General features: G+C 35.5%; 1 protein-coding gene across 1 annotated transcript in view; it reads right to left on the bottom strand.

Annotated features, from left to right (window-relative positions):
• The window catches only part of LOC6054536 (four and a half LIM domains protein 2), a 278,680-nt gene extending 260,335 nt beyond the window's left edge, over positions 1–18,345 (bottom strand). The window contains exon 1 of the mRNA XM_038262090.1: positions 18,039–18,345. Within this exon, the coding sequence (XP_038118018.1) occupies positions 18,039–18,131 (93 nt within the window). The 5' untranslated portion in view covers positions 18,132–18,345. The remainder of the gene's footprint in view (positions 1–18,038) is intronic.
• Between the last annotated feature and the right edge of the window lie 327 nt (positions 18,346–18,672).

Here is an 18,672-nt window from a genome sequence, read left to right as displayed (position 1 = left end):
AATTTTGAATTCCTAGGATTTTTTCCTGCTTTAGGTTGTTAGAAGATTGTTAATATGTTGAGAAGAAGGGCTAATCTTTATGAGTTACATATTTAAATTAAAATTAATTCTTTTTTCCACTTCGGTTTTTTTTTTCATTTTTTTAAATTTTTTAGTTGAGATTTTTTGGAAAGTAACAAAATTGTACATACAAATAATTTTGAGATGTAAAATTAAATTCTAAATCGAATTGTACTTTGGTTCGTTTTTAAGTAACAGCATTTTTTTCTGGAATTATTCAACGGAATTGTCATAAATAGTTTTGCAAAGTAAAGAAAATTCTTTGCAATTGCAATTGAATGTTTTTGATAATTTTCCCGTTTTATGCCATTTTTTTTTTAAATCTGAGATTTAAAAATCCAACCAAATTTAAATTTTCAAAATAAACTTTTTAGCTGATTTATTCACATTATGCACAAAAATTCATATAATATTTTTTTTTTTACAATTTCAGAGCAATTCCATGCCAAATAGGGAATCGGTTGTACACGACCCTCTCCGATTTCAATGAAACTTTGTAGACATGTTATCCTTCGCTTATATAAGCCATTTTTGTGTATATGGAGCCAGTTCCACTCGATAATGACATTTGAGAAGGGCGTAAGTGTTTTAAATATTTTTGTAATTCGGAATTTAAATATTTCTATATTTCGAAGCCGTTGCACGGCGTGTTTTCTAGAACAACCTTATCAGGAAAATAGTCATCGCCACTTTCAAATGTGTCTTATAGGAAATTTTCTCAGCTTTCCAATGCTTCTTAAAGTGAAATGTTTCATCGGGAAATTTCTGAGATATCTCTATTTTAAGTTTTTGGTTTTAAATTCCTTTATTATTTATTGGAATTTTTTTTGAATTAAATATACTTTATTGAATCTTTCTTATAATAATTACATTTGGTTTACATAATAAGTGGTCAGCTGTGGCTCTTCAGCTTTAGTTTGCTTTTCGTGATTTAAACACTGTTCATTTTCTTAACTTTAAAAGTATATGATTTATCATTTTTGTAACACTAGGTACAATGAGGAAAAAAATTAAGAAAACATAACCTAACCTAAAACTAACTTAATCTTACCATAAACTAAACCAATCCTTGAATCAAGGGGTATTCAGATATAGCACATTTTTCCCTGAATTTCAAACATTTTTCTTGAATCTTCTGATCCAACATTTTAACTTCTGCTAATTCATGAACCTCACTTGATCTTGTCCAGCCAGGAACATTCAAAACCATTTTGAGTACCTTGTTTTGGACACGCTGGAGCTTCAATTTATGAGTTCTAGCGCAACACTCCCAAACAGGTACTGCATACTCAATAACGGGGTAAATTATTTGTTTGTAAACTGCTAGCTTATTTTTCAAAGATAACTTTGATTTTCTGTTAATTAAAGGATACAAACACCTGATGAGAATGCTGCACTTGTTCAATATTTTATCTACATGCTGCCGAAACAATAGTTTCGAGTCAAGTATGAGACCTAAATAGACAACTTCCTTTGACCAGGGTATTGAAACATCATTCATTTTAATCAAAACATCATCCTTTGGGACAAATCGGGCCGATTTGGAAAGTGGAAAAATGATGGTTTGAGTTTTGGCTGCATTTATGCGAATTTTCCAGTCGCCAAAGTATTCGGAAAGAACGTCAAGACCCTTCTGAAGACGGCCAACTAAATATCTGGTTATTTTACCCTTATAAATAACGGCAGTGTCATCAGCAAAAAGTGACAACACACCATTACCAGGAAGAGTAGGCAAATCAGATGTAAAAATATTGTACAGAAGTGGGCCAAGAATACTTCCTTGGGGAACCCCAGCATCAATGTTGAATAATCCAGAAGCAATCCCATTCAGAAAAACCTGAACGATCTCTCCGAAAGATAGTGCTGGATAATTTTGATAAGATACATTGGAAAACCGTATAAATACAGTTTATGTATCAAACCATCATGCCAAACATTGTCAAAAGCCTTCTCAACATCCAACAAAGCCATAGCAGTTGATTTAGACTCAAGCTTGTTCTGCTTGATGATTTTAGTTACTCTCGTAAGCTGATGAGCAGTATTATGTCCCTTTCGGAAGCCAAACTGCTCGTTCAAAATTATATTATTATCGTTGGTAAAATCCAAAAGCCTTGAATAGATGACCTTCTCAAAGAGTTTGGACAGACTACTCAAAAGACTAATGGGACGATAACTTGTTGGCGATGTTGGATCTTTTGAGGCTTCAAAATTGGTATGACTTTGCCCAGTTTCCAATTGGTGGGGAAGTAACCAAGTTGCAAACATTTATTGAAAATATTGGCTAGATGTTGAAAGAACTGATCACTCTGTTTTTTCAACACTAGATTAAAATGTTATCAAAGCCTGGAGCTTTCATATTTTTCATTTGTTTAACTGCAACTTTGACTTCCTCACCAGAAACATGGGAATCTGCAGGAAATTCAAAGGTAGAGTCATTGATTGTTGAAATACTATTGGCAACTGATGTTTCTTTACGGCTGGTCATGGAAGCGCCAAGATTATGTGAACTAACAAAATGAAGCCCAAGTGCATTTGCCTTTTCCTCGGATGTAATCAAAGGAGAATCCTCAACAATAAGAGGAGGAATAGGCTTTGGTTTGTTTTTAAGAACTTTTGAAAGTTTCCAAAATGGTTTTGAATAATTCCCAAGCTGGCTTACATGTTTTGAAAATTCTTGATTTCTGATATTGTCAAGTCGGTCTTGTATGATTTTGTTCAAATTGTTCACTGAAATCTTTTGTCATAGTCCCCAGTCCGTTGATATTGTCTCCTATAAACATTCCTAAGTCTAATCAAGTGTTTAGTATCTACGTCAATATCAGTTACCTTAAAATTAACAGGAACCTCCCGAACGTTGGCAGCCTCTGCTTGGTTGATAGCCTGCTGGATCACCTCCAGCGAACGATCAATATCAGCAGAAGTTTCCGGGTGTTGATCATAGTCGATGTTGCTGTCTACCACTTGCTGAAACTGCTGCCAGTCAACGTTGTGGTAATCTTTCCGGGTTGGTTGCCGCTGCGGAGTAACGGAAGCTCCAACCTCCACAACCACCGGATAGTGATCAGAACTCAACTCTTCAAACACCTCAGGATGAGCCACGTTCTCAGCCATATTGGTAATGAAGAAGTCGATGATTGAGTGATTCCCAGACCGAGCCACCCTCGTTGGACGATCCGGACTCACAACGTTGTAGTATCCGTTTTGCAGATCGTTGTGCAGAATCACTCCGTTCCGATTCCTCCTGCTGTTGCCCCAAACTTCATGCTTCGCGTTGAGGTCACCAGCGATGATGTACTTTGCGCTCCGCCGTGTCAGCTTCTGGATATCGCTCTTCAGTTTTGCTGCTGAACCATCTCTGGAATTCACCTGACGTGGGCAGTATGCAGCAATGAAGAGTACTGGGCCAACCGAAGTGGGAATTTCCACCCCAACGGCCTCGATGATGTCCAGCTTGAAGTGTGGCAGCCGGCGTGGCTTGAGATCACGATGAACAGCGACAAGCACACCTCCTCCTCCAGAGGTGGTCCTATCGAGCTGCGTCGCGATCTTGTAGTTTTGCAGATAAACTTTTTCACCGGGCTTCAGATGAGTTTCCGTGATGGCAGCTACGTCGATCTCCTTCTCGCGAAGAAAATCCACCAGCTCTAAATTCTTCCTCCTAATGGAGCAAGCGTTCCAATTCAGCAGCTTGAGGGACCTACGATCCATACTGGATGACGAACGAGGTCAGCACTTCAATCTGCTGGGTCTTGGTTTTGCATCCACGCAGTGCAGCGGACATCTGTTTGAAAATATTGAGGAGTTCGGTTGAGGTGTAAAGATCATTACCATTTTCCTCAACTGCTGGTTCTTGGGTTGGTCTTGGCTCCTGGCTGAAGCCCGGTGGTGGCGGTCTCGGCTCCTGGCTGGAACCCGGCCGTGGATGATTCATCTCAGCTCTCTTCCTGGGATCCAACGGCAACGGTGCCAAGTTCGGGACCTGGCGTCGCGGTTGAAGAGGTGGAAATTTTGCTCCACCAGGGCTGGAGGAGTTCTACGACGCTGAGGCTGATTCTTCGTCGATGCTTGCTGCCGAATTTTCACGAACTCAGCTCTCTTGGGGCACTTTCGGTCGGTTGACGAGTGCTCACCGTTGCAGTTGAGGCACTTCACCAGCGAATCTTGGATGCACTGGGATGTGATGTGCGCATCGGTACCACATTTGGCGCAACGACGCTTCAGGTGGCAGTTCTTACCTCCGTGCCCGAAGCCCAGGCAGTTGAAGCATTGTGTGACGTCACGATGCACTGGTCGGTATCGCTCCCACGACACGATAATGTTGAAAACCGCTCGAATTGCCTTCAGCTCAGGAAGCGTCGTCGATCCCTTAGCCAAATGCAGCAGGTAGAGCTGGTCACGGTACTTGATGTCTTTGTTGCGTCGGCTCATTTTGTGCACGGCCAACACATCCAGTTTCAAAACTTTTAGCTCGGCAGCTAATTCCTCCACTGGCATGTCGTACAGACCTCTGACGACGATTTTGAACGGCTTATCCATGACGACATCATGGGTAAAGTACTCCGCCTCGTTTTCGGTCAAGTAATCCTTGACCAGTTGATAGTGCTGCCTGGATTGCACCAGCACCTTAAATCCGTCCTGACACAGACGAATGTTGCCTTGGACTTTCCCAGACTTGATGAGTTCAACCAGCCCCGCTCGAAAGTCGATCGTTGCTGCTGATTGCCGCACATAAAAAGGAGGCAGTTTCTCCTTTCGCTGTTTCACTTCATTCTCCTTTGCTTCCGCTACCTGGTCCTCGTCAGGCAGTCCAGCAAACTTGTTGTTCTTCAATAGCTGCTCCTCGTGCGACGAAGAGTTCTCCTCCTCCTCATCCATCGGTACAGTACCGTCGCTCTTTTTCGTCTTTTTGCTGTTCGATGTCACTTCCAAAAGCACCTTCCTTTTGGAAATTCCCGGTTTTTGGCCATCAGTTGAGGCCTCAACCTTCCTTTTGGAAATTCCCACTTTTTTGCCTGCTTGAGCCGCAGGTAGGGCAATATTGCCGGCGTTTTGCGCCGGGACGCGACGAGTCATGTTGATTCAGACAACCTTCACCAACGAATGCTCGGATAACAATTTATTTATTTATTTATTGGAAAACTTATACTAACAGTTCAGAAAACTTTTCAAATGATGTGTTTCATGAGTCATTTACTCATACAAATGTTTGCACATTTTGATGAATAAGACAAGAAACAACTTTGTAAAAGGTTGCAAACCGTTAAACATTTTGAAAATTATGTTTTGTCTAAGTTTTTGAATATATGGGATTTATTCAGAAATTAAAATCATAAAACAGTGTAAAAATTAATTTTTACAGAAATTTTTTGATAATTACATTTTTTTTGTGTACAAATATCACGTGTCTACTCTGATTTAGCTTGTTCAACCGAAACTTTGGCAGGTTTGTAATTGTTAATGGTATTATTGAATTTTAATGAATTAATTTGATATTTTCTTAAGCAAACATTAACCAGGAACATAAATACAAATATGATTTGAAATCGAAAATGTACTACATATTACTGTAGCAAGCTTCAAAAGTCATATTTTCATGAGTACAAAATAAAGATAAAATTTTATAAAATGTTTTCTGTAGAAAATGCACTTAAAACTCGAGTCTTCCAATTCAGATTTCTGAAAACACCGTAACAAACATTTATTTTTGTTTGATCAAAAATTAAATAGTATTTTAACACAAAAAAATCTAACAGAAATTTTCTTTCTAAACTATTTGAACAAAAATCAAGACAAATATATTTTTTAAGATGAGATTTAAGATTTTTTTTTTATTTTTTTTTTTTAATATATATTTATTCAAATTTCTTTTCCATGTACATTCATTCAGTTAAAATATTATTGAGTGTCCAATCACAAACGATGACTTTTCACCTCAATTTTAAATACTAGCAACTTTCATTTATTCATGAAATATTGTAGCTTTCGCTATTCAGTGATTTCAAATGTAGGAGGTCCTACATGTACAAAAGGGAAAAGGGATACCTTAAAACTAACTTATAAACTATATAAAGAGCGGATCAATGCAGCTGAAGACTGCAATGATTTTTGTCGAAATGCATCAATTATCTTATTGGACATAACATCCAAAGTGTCAACTTCGGCTAATTGATGAAGTTCACTGGTGCTGAACCAGGGAGGAAGTTTCAGAATCATTTTCAGAATTTTGTTCTGAATCCTCTGAAGTTTTTTCTTCCTGGTTAAGCAACAGCTTGTCCAGATCGGCACAGCATAAAGCATGGCAGGTCTGAAAATTTGTTTATAAATTAACAGTTTATTCTTGAGACAAAGTCTAGAATTCCTGTTTATAAGTGGATACAAACATTTAATATATTTGTTACATTTAACCTGGATACTTTCAATGTGATCCTTGTAAGTAAGGTTTTTGTCAAAAGCAAGTCCAAGATATTTCACTTGATCCTCCCACTTTAAATTTACCTCATTCATCTTTATAATGTGATGACTTTTGGTTTAAGAAAATCAGCCCTTGGTTTGTGAGGGAAAATAATAAGTTGAGTTTTTGCAGCATTTGGAGTAATTTTCCATTCTTTCAAATAAGAATTGAAAATATCCAAGCTTTTTGTAATCTTCTTGTGATGACACGAAGGCTTCTGCCTTTGGCGGAGATGCTTGTGTCATCAGCAAAAAGTGATTTCTGACATCCTGGGGGCAAATCAGGCAAGTCAGAAGTAAAAATATTGTATAAAATTGGACCCAAAATGCTTCCTTGAGGGACGCCAGCACGTACAGGTAGTTGATCAGATTTGCTATTCTGATAACATACCTGCAGAGTACGATCCGTCAAATAATTTTGAATAATTTTCACGATATAAATCGGAAAATTAAACCTTTTCAATTTCGCAATCAAACCTTTATGCCAAACACTGTCAAATGCTTTTTCTATGTCTAGAAGAGCAGCGCCAGTAGAATAGCCCTCAGATTTGTTGCTTCGAATTAAATTTGAAACTCTCAACAACTGATGAGTAGTTGAATGCCCAAGGCGAAATCCAAACTGCTCATCAGCGAAAATTGAATTTTCATTAATGTGCGTCATCATTCTATTAAGAATTATTCTTTCGAATAATTTACTAATAGATGAAAGCAAACTAATGGGCCGATAGCTTGAGGCTTCAGCAGGATTTTTATCCGGTTTCAAAATCGGAATTACTTTGGCATTTTTCCAACTACTGGGAAAATATGCCAATGAGATTTAAGATGAGAGAGTCTTATAAACTTCTAAAATATTGGTGATTCCTTGATCATTTGATACAAAAAAACTAAAACAATCATTTCAAACTAATGAAAAGTATTTCTCCAAAAGCCTGTAACAGTAGTTTGCAGTTAAATTTCGAGTATTAGACATGTTTTGTATCTATGCAACTGGTTAATGTTTGATTAAGGAAATATAATATTTATTCATAAAAATCTTGTAATACCCTATCAATCTCAAACCTGTAGAAATTTCGGTTGTATCAGCTAATTCCAAGCTGAATCAGAGCAGACCGGTGTTATTTGTACACAACAATTATGTAGTAACCTATTTGTTTTTGTAAAAATAATATTTCAATACGGTTTTATTATTTTATTATTTAAATAAATCCCAAATATTCAAAAAAATCGGTTAAAACTTAATTTTCAAAATGTTTAGCGGTTTGCAACCTTCTACAAAGTTGTTTCTTGTCTTATTTTGCACATTTTGGTCAGTAAAATACACATGAAACACATCACTTGACAAGTTTCCTGGACTGTTATTTAAAAGTTTCCAATAAATGATCCAGGATTTTAAAAGAAAAACTTTACTTAATCCACCTTTAGGTGGTTGGTGCCTTCCTCTCATTTATAAAGTGATTACAATTCCCTAAAGTGTCCACATGGTTTATGGATCTCCCCTAACGTGATCGCAGCACCTAAGAAATCTTAATAAAAATAAGTGACGAGTAATAAAAAAATAGACTTCCTACAGACTTTTTGTCAAGATTATACAGACACCGCCTTTCAAGAAAATGGCATCCCTCCACAAGGCTTTTTTCGTGGCGATCAGACGGGACCATTTGAGGTTATGTAAATTCAGACCATTTTTTAAACTGTTTGTAATTTTAGATAGGTAAGTCAGATCTTGAAAATTCTTAGTCCACAAGAAAGGTCTTCTCATATGCTTTCTAAAAATATATAACATGTGAGGGTTTCATGAAAAAAACACCCTTTTTACCATAATTTTAATTTAATATGAAACAGTTTTTTTAACATAACTTTTTAAATACATGATAAAACTGCATGAATTTAAATAGCAACTTAGGGAACGTTAAGACGGATCGATTAAAACCATTCCGGCCAAAATCGGTTGAGCCTGTGACAAGATATTCCAGTGACATTGATTTGGTACGCATGTCTACATACAGCCAAACACACAGACATTTGCTCAGCTGGTGATTCTGAGTCGATATGTACAAATGAAGGTAGGTCTAGGAGGTCTAACTAAAATGTTCGTTTTTCGAGTGATTTTATAGCCTTTCCTCAGTAAAGTGAGGAAGGCAAAAAACTCAAAATATAAATATCTCAAAAATTTCCCGATGAAACATTTCGCTCTTAGAAGCATTGGAAAGCTGAGAAAATTTCCTATAAGACACTTTTGAAAGCAGTGATGACTATTTTTTCTCCTTAAGGTTGCCCAGAAAACACGCCGTGCGTTGCATCGTATCAAAAAGTGGTCAAAGACAAACTTGAAGGAAATTTGACGGGCTTTTCGATAAAAATACACTGAAAGAAAAAAACACCCAACTTTTATGAGATTTTTTGATTTTTAAGTTTAAAAGTCAAATTTGAGGGGGAACCCACGATTTTTTTTCGTTCAAAATTTTTGTGAAGATAGCCTAAGATGTTACAAAAAGAAATGCAGGATGGAGCAACTCACCAAAAAAATACAAAAATCATTTACTGAAACTGTTTTTTTGAAAAGTGCTCTAAACGTCAAAATTTTCAAAAACCTAATACGGGAATCGATTTTCCAGACAATTTTACATAAAAGTCTCCATATTGACCATTGTCCTAAGTCCAATCCTTGTGAAGTTACAGCGGTTTTAAAAATAAAAATGTAGAAAAAATACACCCAAAACTGGCAGCGCTAGTCCGAGAGAATGATGGTCTCGAGTCGAGAGAATAGTGGTACCATTCACGGACGCAGAGAACACAGCTCGAGATGGGCGATAGAACTATTCTCTCGAGGTTCATTTGCAAAAAAAGTTCATCCGTCAAACAAAAAACCAAAAGTGCCGACAACGGGAATCGAACCAGAGACCTTTGACAAACCAATCCAATGACTTAGCTGCCTCGGCCACCACAGCTTGGTGACCATGGAGAAGTCAGAAGTCGATGTATGACACTTGTTGGAGATTTATTGGTTCAACTAACGAATGAACTGATTTGTTATGATGGTGTGAGTTGGTACCATTATTCTATCGATTTTGGCACTGATCCCTCAATAAATTTTGGGAGAACGATTATCTCGATTCTGAATTTTGGGTGTATACTACACTGAAAAAATATGATGTTTTCAATTATGAGCAATGTAATTAGCTTATATCTGCAAGCTCATACATCCAATTTAAATGTTGTCAAAGACAAGCTTATGGGAAATTTGACGAGCTTTCCGGTAAAAATATTTACGAGACTGAAAAATCAAGTCTGTCATATAGAAATTGCCATAAACCATCAAAAAACCTATTTTTTCATCATTTTTATTTTTAAAACCGCTGTAACTTTACAAGGATTGGACTTAGGACAATGGTCAATATGGAGACTTTTATGTAAAATTGTCTGGAAAATCGATTCCCGTATTAGGTTTTTGAAAATTTTGACGTTTAGAGTACTTTTCAAAAAAACAGTTTCAGTAAATGATTTTTGTATTTTTTTAGGTGAGTTGCTCCATTCTGCATTTTTCGTAAGTCTTTTTGTAACATCTTAGGCTATCTTCACAAAAATTTTGAACGAAAAAAAATCGTGGGCTCCCCCTCAAATTTGACTTTTAAACTTAAAAATCAAAAAATCTCATAAAAGTTGGGTGTTTTTTTCTTTCAGTGTATTTTTATCGAAAAGCCCGTCAAATTTCCTACAAGTTTGTCTTTGACCACTTTTTGATACTATGCAACGGCTTCGAGATACAGAAATTTTTAAATTCCGAATTACAAAAATATTTAAAACACTTACGCCCTTCTCAAATGTCATTATCGTGTGGAACTGGCTCCATATACACAAAAATGGCTTATATAAGCGTAGGATAACATGTCTACAAAGTTTCATTGAAATTGGAGAGGGTCGAGAAAAAAGTACCTGAAAAATTCCTGTTTTGGGCTGGAATTGCTCTTCATTGTTTTTTTTTTTAATTTTGTGAAGTAGCATAGCATTTTCCAAGTATTTTTTATCACAATTGCTCGATTTTGACAAACTTTACCCACTTCGGTTTTTTTTTCAACTAAATCGAAATGTACTTTGGTTCGTTTTTAAGTAATAGCATTTTTTTCTGGAATTATTCAACGGAATTGTCATAAAGAGTTTTGCAAAGTAAAGAAAATTCTCTGCAATTGTCCAAATGTTGATCCGAAATTTGGTTGCATCCTTGCAAAGAAAGGAAATGACCAAAAATGAGTTTTTTCCAAGTTCTACACAATAGATGATTTCTTGGAAGCCATCGATCAGATTTTTAATGTTAAAAAATGAAACTTGTGAAAAATAGTTTCAGCCACCTGAAAACAAAAATTTCCAGTTTTTGAAATCTCGACTTACATTTCAAAAGGGCATTAATACAATTTTTTGCTCTAACTCGGAAACAGTGCAAAAAATCCCAGAAGAATTTTAATTGGGGAAGTTTAACACATTTCTAGGCGTCCGAAGGTTAGGCTGGTACAATTTTTTAAAAGTTTTTGTGTTCCTCCCTTTCAAGGTTGGCCCGAAAAATCAAGGGGGCATAAAAAATATTTTTTCAAAACACTTTAATATTTCAATGATAATTTAGGTGTAATCACTTGAAATCAATTTTAAATGCATTCCCCTGCTTATAGAATCATTTTTAAGCATGTTTGGGTTGATTTAAAAGTTTTTAGAATTTTAGAAAATTTTCGATGTTTATTATCGCGAACATTTTGTTTTCGATAAAAATTTTGTATTCGTCAAATTTAACATTTTTTTTTTGAAAGCACCATTAATTAATTGAAAAACAACAGAACCATTGTAAAATGAAAATGTTGAAACTAAGGCTTGTTATTTCAATATTTTTTTTTTTATTTTATGATATGCTACATAATAAATAAATCACAATTAATCGTCAGGGAAATAGAATAAAATGGTTTGTATTCAAATCTCCAATTCTGCCTTTCCCAAACCACAAACTCATAAGCTATTCAGCACCCTTCTCAGTGTCACTTCGCGGTGTCATCAACTGACTACTTCATACCAGCACCACCACAGTGACTGTCACTCTTCAACTTCCAACACTCCCGATTCCGCAAAGATGCCCCACATTTGTCACCTTCCCTCCACCTCCTCCTCTTAAATTCAAACACGTTATTCCGAGCCAGAGCCTCCCCAATTGCGATTAAATTTCAAAAAAAAAAAAAAAATGGAAAACACACAATCCCGCCGACGTCATGCGGCCAACATTCCTAAACTTGGGCCTGCAACAGTTTAGTAGCTGAGCTGCATATGAATAAAATAAATTCTCGACCAGTGCAGTGTGGGGACTACCGGTCACAACAGCAGACAGCAACGCCGCGGTGACAAACGATGACGCCAGCGCCGAACTTGGAACGAAAAAATAAAAAAAAACGGACCTGAACTGCATTGTTTGATCGGGGGTGTATGCCAATTGATTGTCACGAATTTTTTCAAAAGATTGAGAAAAAAATAATTTTAAGCAATTTGAAGGAATGAAATTAGGAGAATAAAAAAATATTAAATTTCAGTAGTGTAACCACTCAAGTGACAGATACGTGCCAATACAGACACACACCGTCCAGTCGACCGCAGCCAACCGAAAAGTGCACCGGAATGGGTGATTAGTGTTTAGTGCTACACACGTGGTGTGTAGTTTGCCACATTCAGTTGGTCAGCAAATCGACTGAAACGCATTTTTCAATGTTGAAATGTTAAAAATTGTTTGTAATTAAAAAATATATGATACAACAAAAAATTACCAAAAATTAACTTAAAAAGTGATAAAAAGTGTAAGAACTATCGAGATAACAATAAATTTAAAAATAACAAAAAAAGAGACTAAATAAATAAACAAAATATATTTACATGAAAAGAAAATTTGAGTAAATTAAAAACTGAAAAAAATTTGAAGGGCACCCTTGACCACCCTCTCCTAAGCCGATTTTTGTTGACATTCGTTTGTCACATCAAGCTTATCGGTTTTGAGCTTCTGCCGTTTTTCGCGGCAGAACAGCGAATGAATCAACAAAGCGATTAATTGTTTAGGGACGAGAAAGCACGATGCTGTCATCGCCGATTGTGTGGCATCATCACTTTACTGGCCGCAGAGCGTCGTTAATAGAATCAATTGTTAGGAAAAGTGCACTTTTGAGTAAGATATTGAAGAATTTGTAAAATTTTCAAATTAGAAATATGTCTAAAACAGAGACATTTGCTTGTTTTTAAGTCGTTTCCAATTTATCAAATTATCTGAAAACTAATTTTCAAAATTAGTTCCAAGAAATTTCAATGACAACACAAAAACCAAAAAAAACGATAACAATCTTAAACACTGCACATAATTCCAGTTTCAGCCCTGAAATCGTTGTTTTCCTGTTTCAGAACCAGCAGAAAAAAAATGAAAAAAAAAACACCACGCAGAGATTGGGTCGAATGCTGCTGCCAATCAATCAGGGAAGTCAATTATCGGGGCAATGTTCGTACATCGCGCAAGGAAAAAATAAAAACCACCACAAACCTATTGAACATCATCACCAACATCGCGCTGGACGCAGTTTTTGGTGGGGGGGCTTTCGCGAAACAAGAAAAGGAAGATTGCGGATATCTATCGCAGAACAAACTAAACTTTAATTAGCCCTGCCAGGGCGGATGGACGGGTTCTGGACGGCCGGAAATGGGATGAGGTGAGGATTTAAGATTGCGGATGGATGCCAAACCGTAATATACAATGTTATAAGTTGCAAAGGATTGGTTTGGACAGTAATTTTATGATCAAAATTTCAGATTAGTTAAAAATAAAATTAATTATGGCCATTGAACTTGGAAAAAGGATATTTTTTCATAAATGTAATTTATACGATCTTTTTAATTTTATTAAAAGTTTTTGTCTCCTGTTGGGCCGAAAAATCAGGAGAATTGTTTTGTGCATATTTGGGGTTGATTTAAAAATGTTATGAATTTTCGAAAATTGTCGATGTTTACTATCGCAAAAAGTTTTTTTTCGCTAAAATTTATTTTAAGTCAAATCTTACATTTTTTGAAAACTAATGATTGCAAAACAACTGTACTAGTGTAAAATGCATTTTAAATCACCTTTTTGCAATTCCATCGTGAAACTATTTACTTTTCCTGTCATTCTTGAACGACGAAATAGCCTACTTTTCTGTACCAAAAATAACAGAATCGAATAGCAACACTTTTCAAAATAAATGCTGAAAAGTTCTACTTTTCAGCACTCAAATGGGTGCTGAAAAGTTGAACTTTTCAGCACTTGCTTCGAAAAGTAACACTTTTCAACATTTTTTGATTTAAATGATTTATTGACAAAATACATGAAAATTTGACATAAAATTTCACTCTGTGTGTGTTTTTTAGAATTGCAAAAAATGTTGTATGGAACTCGTTGCAAAACTTGATTTTTCAGCACCCTTCGTATTTATCCAACTCGGTGAACCTCGTTGGATAAATGTACGACTCGTGCTGAAAAAATCCTCTTTTTGCAACTTGTTGCATAAACTACTATTTCAATGCAAATGATGAAACTATGGCTTGTCATTTCAATATTTGCATTTTTTTTATTATAATCATCACATAGGCTGAGCTTCACGGGGACCATCACATAAAATCATCAATTTTGTGAGAATTTTACGGGACTCAGAAAAAATATAAAGTATTCTAGAATGTGACTTATTTTTATAGTTGAAAATAGCAATTTAAATCCCAATTTCATTTTAGGCTGGTACAAATATTTTTAAAAGTTTTTGTCACCCCCACCCCCCCCCCCTTCAAAATTGGCCCGAAAAATCAGGGGGCAAAAAAATATGTTAACAATAAACTTCAAAATTTCAATGAAAATTCAAGTGCAACCAGCTGAAATCAAATTAAAATACATTCTTCTGCGTTTAAAATCATTTTAAGCATGTTTGGGTTTATTAAAAAATCTTAAGATTTTTTGAAAATTTTCGATGCAAAATCTTTTTTTCGATACAATTTTTATTTTTGTCAGATCTTAGATTTTTTGAAAACTAATGATCGCAAAACAACTGAACTAGTGTAAAATGCATTTTAAAACACTTTTTTCATTTAAATGTGAAGACTATGGCTTGTTATTTAAATTTTTATATTTTTTTATTTTTTTGCCCCCCCCTTGACCCCCCCCTGAGCCTTATCAAAAAAAAAAAATAACATTAAAGTCAAATTTATTTAATATTAAATAAACGAAGTTTGAATCTTAAATTTTTGTTGAGAATTATAACAATGAACTAAAATCGTAATCAGATTGTGATTACACGGAATTAAATAAGCTTTTTTTTAAAAAAAATAGCAACAAACAAAATGCATTTGAAACTCCAGATTACGATTTCCAATTCATCAATTGCGAATCTTCATTCTCTCCAAACAGCTACATCTAAAATTATATCATTTTATATTCGGTCAGTCTCGGTAATATCAATTCAAATGAAGTCGACTGAAACAGTATCAGAAGGTTTGCTTTTTTTCGTTAATTAAAAATTAATTAATGTTATACCTGGAAATATAACTAATATTAGAAAAAAAATAACTTAATCCACCTATGTGGTTGATGCCATTCTCACTCTTTAAGAACAAAAAAACGAAGTTGACTTTATAGCTGTCGGCCACTATTTGCTAGTAACGTCATGATTCGAAATCCGGACACTTAGTACCATATTATATTTGTTATAGCTGGCAAAAATTCATGTTATACACAGAAAAAAATAATGTAATTTGTAAGGTTGAATATTACCTCTTTTATGATGTAATTTTGCCTCAATTTAGACTGAAAAAGTGACATTACACCAGAAAAGTGGTAAAATTACACATTTCCAGAGGTGAAATTTCACCTTTTTTCTGACATAAAAGAATGCATGCAAAATATGTCTTTTGTAACAATTTTTCATCAGAATTGGAAAATTAAAATGACTTGTTGTGCTTCGAATTCCGGACACTGATAAAAGCTGATTCGAAATCCGGACACTTTTGCTTCGAATTTCGGACACTCGTTTCTGCTAATGAATCGCACAAATTTGGACTGAAATGTTAGGTCTCAAATTAGCTGTTAACATCAAAACAATTGACATTTTATACAAAAAATTGCTAGAATTAAAGGAAATCAAAACCATAAATTTCTGCTTTGCCTTCCCTGTGCTTCGGACGCCTATGAAATATTTCACGTGAAATGTTTCGCATTTTTGATAATCTTATAATTTTATTTTATTTAATTGTTTTGACATTAACTACAGCGTTCAAACAGACTTTAAATGAAAGATGATGTTAGAATTCATCAAGTAACACAGTTTTGACATTCATAATGCGAACTTGTATCCAAATAATTGATAAAACAAGATGAGGTGTCCGGGTTTCGAAGTGTCCGGGAATTCGAATCATGACGTTACCAACCACTAGTGTCTTCCATTTTATCTACAAGGACTTCGCTGCCCTGGGCTTCTAAGTGTTTGAGTACGGCACGGAGCGACGGCGCCGGATATCCATATTTACAATTAGAATTTTTAAAAGCGCCCGCCGCTGGATTCGAACCGACGACTTCTGGATTGTGAGTCCAGAGCTCCGATTGATCCACAAGGGCGGGACAAAATATTACTCTTACCTCTTTCTGGTTTTGGCGAGCAGTTTTGTCGAAAACGAAAAACAGATTTTATCTACTTCACCGACGTTTTGGCCTTTGTTTTGAGGCCTTCTTCAGGGGTTTACTAAAAATGTCAAGCTTTTACAATTTGTGCGATTTGGCAGCAAACGTAAAGGACAGTTTCACAAAAGGACTAAAACATTTTTGACAAGAAACAGACAACTAGTAAGTACACAAAACACAACCAACACACACAAATTGTAAAAGCTTGACATTTTAGTAAACCCCTGAAGAAGGCCTCAAAATAATGGCCTGATATCCGTTGTCAAAAAGCTTAAAAGTGGCACTCTAAGGTGATCGTATTTCAGGACAGGGTTGCCAGATCTTTAAAACATCAATAGCGACACTAAACCTTTCGAGCCTAAAAAACTTGGCAAGAATTTTGACATCCATGAAAATCCACGCGCACGTACATACACACATACATACGCACAGGCATTTGCTAAGTTTACGATTCTGAGTCGATAGGTATAAATGAACATGGGTCTACGAGGTTTTTATAAAAGAAGATTATTTTTAGAGCAGGATTATAGCCTCACTGAGAGGAAGCCAAAAACGAGCCCAAACAGGCTAAAAATGTTTTCAAGTGCAGGGAAATGCATTTCATACTGCATCAAGTTTGAATATAAGTTTTAAATATTTGAACAAAAAAATGCAGCTGCTTTATTCCATTAAGGCTATCTTTAATAATCTTATAAGAATGTAATTTGAAATTCAATTTATTAAAAATTTGGATGGACGCAGTTTAAATTAATAAAATAAATATAAATACTAAGCATCTCCATTAAATTTGAAAATCAAGAATTATTAAGAAAATACAACATGTTTTGGTATAAGTAAAAGGCTAAAACAACAGCAAAAGGCTGTTCAAAAATGGCCTATACATTGTTACATTTATTCTACTGTACAAAAATACATAATATCAATCCTCTTAAAAAATGTTTGATTTAATAAAAAATCTCCAGATTTTCCATTGGAATTTAATCATGTTTATGTAAAAGACCTTTGTTGATAAAACATTTGGTAAATTTTGTTATTTTTTTTGCATTGATACAATCCTCGAACTTCACGGAATTTCGCGGAAATTGTTGAATTTCACGATTTTCATGCTGTCCATAAATTTTTGTGATTTTTTCCCATATAAACTTCTACGATAAAAAGCGACCCCTTAACCTGAATCGATTTGGCTCAAATTTGGCATAGTTACTTATTATTGTCTGAAGAATCGATTCAGATATTTAAAAAAATGAATTTTTCTTGTCACCCTAGTGACCAGGGACCGTTATAACCTCTTGGAGCTAAGTTTTACAAATCTTTAAGAGTCGGGTCAGCTGCTGTGTGAGTTGGCAGAGAATGATAGGAATAATTTCTTTTTAAAGTAATCGTAGAAACCATTGAGATTAGATTTTTTTTAGCCAAAATAGCAAACATTCTTCCTTTTTGACAGATCTATTTTTTGCTCGCGAAGGACTGTTTTTCCGGGTTAAGTCTATTAAAAAATTTTGCTAGAATAATTTTACTAATTATTTTTTTTGTTGGGGTTTCCTCACCATAAAAAGTAGGTTTAAATTCAACCTTGATCTTGATAGCACTTGTTCCAAACATGACTTAAGTAGCTAATTATAGTCAAACTCCCACTTTCACCGCGCCACTAAAGGGTTCACGAGGTGCCACCTAATTTAGCATACAACACGCTTTGCGTGGCACTCCCTGTACCATATAGCCAGAGACAACACCCTACCGATGTTCACTGATAACAATTCTCCCCCTACTGCACACAAAAAAGAAGAAAAAGAAGAAAAAAACAAGAAATGTTGACACTGTTGCTCACCTTATCGGAGAAGTGCTCCTTTGGCGTCCGGCTAATGGTGAGGACACCCAGCGATTTGGCCAGATCATCACCACTGTGCGAGAGGGTCAGCATGGCGTATCCTGTTTTGGTTTCTTCCTTAAATTTTTTTTAACAAACTTTTATATCAAGGTATGTTGCAACTTCAAATGAGGCACTTATTTTTTGTTTACACCTTGACGATTTGTTTACACTTTGCGATTACACGACACTCACTGACTTTGATAACAAATACACCTGAATTTTCTTGGAGCATTAACCACTCTCATTAACACACTTGCACTACAAAAAACACTTCTTAAGATAATCTTCAACTGGCTTCGACTAAACAAAAATTAAACACAGAAAAATTAACAAACCAATTTAAACAACTAAATCGTAAACGACCCTAATCGAATCGCGTTCAAAATTCGAATAAAAACATCTGCGGCGCGTTTCGGGCGGGGGAAAACGTCAAAAACTTGGCTCGTACAAATACGCGCGTGAGTACAACTTAACTGCACGGAGAAGTGGCGTCGCGCTCACTGACGTCGACGTCGTCGCGTGTTTGATTGCCCACTTTGCTTGTGCTTGCTTTGGTGTGTGCGCGCGCTGGCTGTGAGTGGAGTACTCTTCG

This window comes from Culex quinquefasciatus, chromosome 3 (assembly GCF_015732765.1).
Source record: "Culex quinquefasciatus strain JHB chromosome 3, VPISU_Cqui_1.0_pri_paternal, whole genome shotgun sequence".
NCBI classification, from domain to species: domain Eukaryota; kingdom Metazoa; phylum Arthropoda; class Insecta; order Diptera; family Culicidae; genus Culex; species Culex quinquefasciatus.
The sequence above is the reverse complement of the archived record's forward strand: the minus strand, read 5'-3'. Positions and strand labels throughout refer to the sequence as shown.